At 31.9% G+C, this 4,411-nt stretch overlaps 1 protein-coding gene across 1 annotated transcript in view; it reads right to left on the bottom strand.

Moving 5' to 3' along the window:
• LOC107647463 (glycerol-3-phosphate dehydrogenase [NAD(+)] 1, chloroplastic-like) overlaps positions 1 to 995 on the bottom strand; it is a 7,043-nt gene extending 6,048 nt beyond the window's left edge. The window contains exon 1 of the mRNA XM_021105664.1: positions 852 to 995. Coding sequence (XP_020961323.1) covers positions 852 to 995 — 144 coding nt within the window. The remainder of the gene's footprint in view (positions 1 to 851) is intronic.

Here is a 4,411-nt window from a genome sequence, read left to right as displayed (position 1 = left end):
AACTTACAAGAAGTGCTCCTCACAATTTTTATTAGATTTGTGCTCATAGATGTTTGTGTAATAATCTGATCTTTGTAAAATATTTCACACAATGTAATAGAGCTTGTTAAACTCTCTGAATTTTTTTATCCTTATTAGTTGTTCATGATATTTAATTTAGATTACTATTAGAAGCACCTTTAATTTGGTCCCAATGTGGATATATAATGCATCCATTAGGAATTAAAAACTTTCTGGTGGCTATGGCAATTAATTTCTTGTGATATATATGTACCACTTAGCTTTTATTTAGTTTTCTAACATATAAGTTGGATATATATGTGCTGATTGGTACTCAGAGTTTCAAGTCGGAGATCTAAATCACATTGTTTCATATTTTTCATGTTTTCTTACATGTTTATTTTAATGCCATTCTTTTTGTACTTGAAATGAATTTTATCCTTATAGTTTTATGAATACTGACTGATTTTATTGCATTATTCCTTGAAAATTTCGAGTTACTAATATTTGTTTAATAACTTTATTTCATGTCAAAGTTTAACAAAAATGCCTAAAAAACTTGGGTACAACATAAGTGTAGCCAGAACTAATCTCCAAATTCAAGCTAGTTTGGTGAATGATTTTCGTTCACATTAATTACATAAATTTGTATTAAAACTACGTATAAATTATTAATTTCTATACTCAATTCTAATTTTAATATTTTTTTAAATGATTTCATTTTACCTGCAGAATGAAACAACATCTAAGGGAACTAATATATCAAGTGAACAACTACGTACTAGAGCTCATTTATTTTTGTATTAATAGTGTTCAAACATTTCGTATTAATATCGGATCATTTTGTTCACCGCGCAATGAAACACTGGTTCTGTCAAATCACAGTGATAACCCTCAAGCTCCAGCACCACATATGCTATAAAGTTGCCGATATATATTCGGAGGATGAAGATTACGACCCAAAGACGAATGAGGTTGAATTGTTCGATGACCATGTCACGACTTATTTGCCGCCCAAGAACCCGACGGTTGTAATAATACCAACATCGCAAAGATACTGATTATTAGACTGTTAATATCATTGGTATAATTTTTTCTCCTATCTTAGATACTTTAAATTGTTATGTCGTTGTATTTTATTTTCTTTTTGTATAATGATAATCACACAAAATTTTATTTTTTCTTTCTTAGAGGATGGTGTGACAAGAGATATGAGTCTTCAACGAGTAGCACTTTTGTTTGGTAGAAAGATCATATTTCGATTTAACAGAGTTTTAACCAATTAATCAGGCGATTAGCTTATTAAATGGGTTTTTGAAGAGTTTAGATGTTGACTTTCAATAAATTTTTATTTGTAAAGAGAGTTGGAGGACAATGAATATGGCTATCAAAGATGATGCATATAACATGGTTAAGGTATAAGTTTTTTATTTTTTTTAGTTTAAGGCAATTTGATTAGCTTCTTGAATTTTTGTATTTTCTATTTCACATGTTTAAGTTTGATTAACATTTTATTGTGATTAATTTTTTTATTTTTCTTATTTTCAAAATCACATTAAAATAGAGAATTATGTAAAAGATAGAAAAAAGAGAAGGTTACAAGATCCAAGTTGTTTTATAAATTTTATGATTAGACAAAGACTTTTAAGAAAAATATTAAGCGTCACCTATCACGAATAGATGCAAATCACTGAAAATAATTTTTTAATATCGGTTGAAAGACGACATAAAGATAACAAATAATGAATTAATATTTCATTTTATCTATTTTTATATCCTTTGAATTACTTCTTAAGATGCTTAATTGACTCTAACAGTAGCAAAATCCCAAAATATCTTTACTTTATATTTCTTTTCCCTAAATCAAATATGCCTACATAAAAAATTCCTTAAGTTTTCTTGATTCAAACTACGATAATTTGTATTTGTCTCTTTTTTTTATAGGAGAAGTGTAGACAAAATACTTTAAATCATTCGAAGCAAACTTACACATATACTGAGGGTTCCAAAACATTGGCAAGATGAAGAGATGAAAAGGTAATCGATTTATATTTTGTTTCATATATTTTTAAATTTTTTAATATTTATTTGCTAGTTATATATTTGTGTCAATATCAATGTGTTATAAGATCAATTATAGAGAAACGTTTTAGTAGAAGAGAGATATGGAACGTGGTTCATAAAAAGAAGGATGGCTCATATATACATAACGATGTGTGTGTTGTTGCTGTAAGTATTGTTTAAAACTTTTCTACTTCTCTTTTTGTATTTATGGTGCTAAATTTAGAATTATTAAAAAACAATTTTGGTATATCTGTACGAAACAATTGTGAATTGAGACCTTTAAGTATACCCATATTTTGAAAGCCAATAAGGAGAGATTTGATGACGAGCGGTTAGCGGTCCATTATGTGAGTTTAAATTAATCCATTATTTCAAATTTATTTGGTTTTAAGTCATTTATTTAACTGTTATCCTAAGCATGACGTGTGGGACACAGGAGGAGTACACACAGACGTTGGAGGCCATGACCCAGCAATCTCAGCCGCCTAGTGGGGACGACGAAGCTGGCTCTGAAACCTCAGTGGTAGATCATAATAGGTTTGATGCGAGACAGCCTCTAAACCCCCACAAGAATCGCCGCTTCGGGTTAGGGTCGTTCTTCGCTAATGGCCTCTGAGCCTCTGCGTTGGCGCCTTTCTCTGCCTCTGCCACCAGCCCCGACGATCCCCAGGAAGTTGTTGACTTGAGGGAGGAAGTGCAGAAGCTGACACAGGAGCTTCACCAGCAAACAGAGCAGTCTGAGAAAAGGTACAATGACCTTCTTGCACGCGTGGGAGGAGCTGTTGTAATCAGCTCGGACTTGATGGAGAAGTTAGAGCAGCCCGATTGGTTGCGAGAGCAGATGGAGCAGTACAACCAGTAGATGCGTGCTGGAGCCAGCGGCATTGGAGGCAATGGCAACGATGCTGGTGGAGCTCCAATGTTAGCACCTACACCGTCGCCTCAGCAGGGGGACCATAACAACGACGATTATCGGGATCTGTAGGAATTAGGGTTTTATTTTTTTTTTGTCTACTTCGTTGTATTCTACTTCTGTAATATTTTATTGTTTTCAAACTATTTTTTAATAAAATAATTTGTTAATTTCTGCTAACAATTTTGTTAACAAGAGTTCTAATTCATCTACTACTTGTGGCTTAACTGTGCAAAAAAATAAAAAAATAAAAATAATACCGTCAAATTTACACGTGAAATGCCACCAAAGTTACCATCGGATTAATCCGATGGTAATCATCAACTCTGTCTCGACAAATTCATTGAAAATACCAACGGAAAATTCGCCGGTAATTAGCGTCGAACGAAAAAATCTGCCAGTAAACAATTTCTGGCGCAGTTTATATCTTCACCTCCAGGACGACGGTAAATCTGACGATACTCAGCGTTTTTCTTGTGGTGGATGAATCCTCCAAGAATTTTCACAAAATGATTCACTTGCACAAGTTCTTGGAAAGGAGCATCCAGGACGAGTTTGTGGTGTAGGTATTAGACCATGTCAGTTTTTTGGTAATACTGCACAATAGTCAGACTCTAGTGTGTAAATTGAGGAGTATTAGAAGATGATTACAGAATTAAAAGCAGACACAACAAAAGAAAAGGTGAAGAGACAGGCGATAATGGAGAATCTTTTGAGATATCTAATCAAAAGATAAGGAGATACTTTACCACCTGACGTTGCTGCAGAAATGGTTTCATTGGGAAGGGCACCGACTTTATCGCGTGCAAGACCATCTTTTTTAGCAATTATGACCTACAAGAAAAATCAAGAGTTTGAATCAATTGAAATAGATACTATAGAATTTTATTTGTTTTAGTGTTTCCTATTTATTTATCTAACATTAATTGTTTCTAGTTCATAAGCAATGATGCAATTTTGAGATATATATATATATATATTTTGAATGTTACTTATTTTAATTAACTTTCAATAAATTTAACTAACATAAAAAATTACACAATATTGATGCTAACCTACAATAAAAAGCAAGTGAACTAAAAAAATAATAAAAAAAAGATTTGGCAGCATTTTCCAACCTCAAAATAAACACTAAATTTGACAATTTGTTTGTCCAAATAATTGTGGCGGTTTCTAAACCATCGCTAAAGAATAATCAGTTTCATTTTCACCACAAAATTAATTCGTAGCAAAATTTTAATTTGCAATAATTATTCTGACAGTTTTAAAAATCTACCGCTAAAAATTTAGTAACGTTTTATTTGAAATGATCGAACCGGCATTATTTGTTTGACAGCAGTAAAAAACTGCCGCTATCTACCAAAATTCTTGGATAATACTTAATTAATTATAAAAATAAATAGAGGTACAAGGCAAGTTTTTTTAAAAAAGTAA

The sequence above is a fragment of the Arachis ipaensis genome, chromosome B06, assembly GCF_000816755.2.
Source record: "Arachis ipaensis cultivar K30076 chromosome B06, Araip1.1, whole genome shotgun sequence".
NCBI lineage: Eukaryota > Viridiplantae > Streptophyta > Magnoliopsida > Fabales > Fabaceae > Arachis > Arachis ipaensis.
This window is presented reverse-complemented; position numbering and strand designations above follow the sequence as displayed.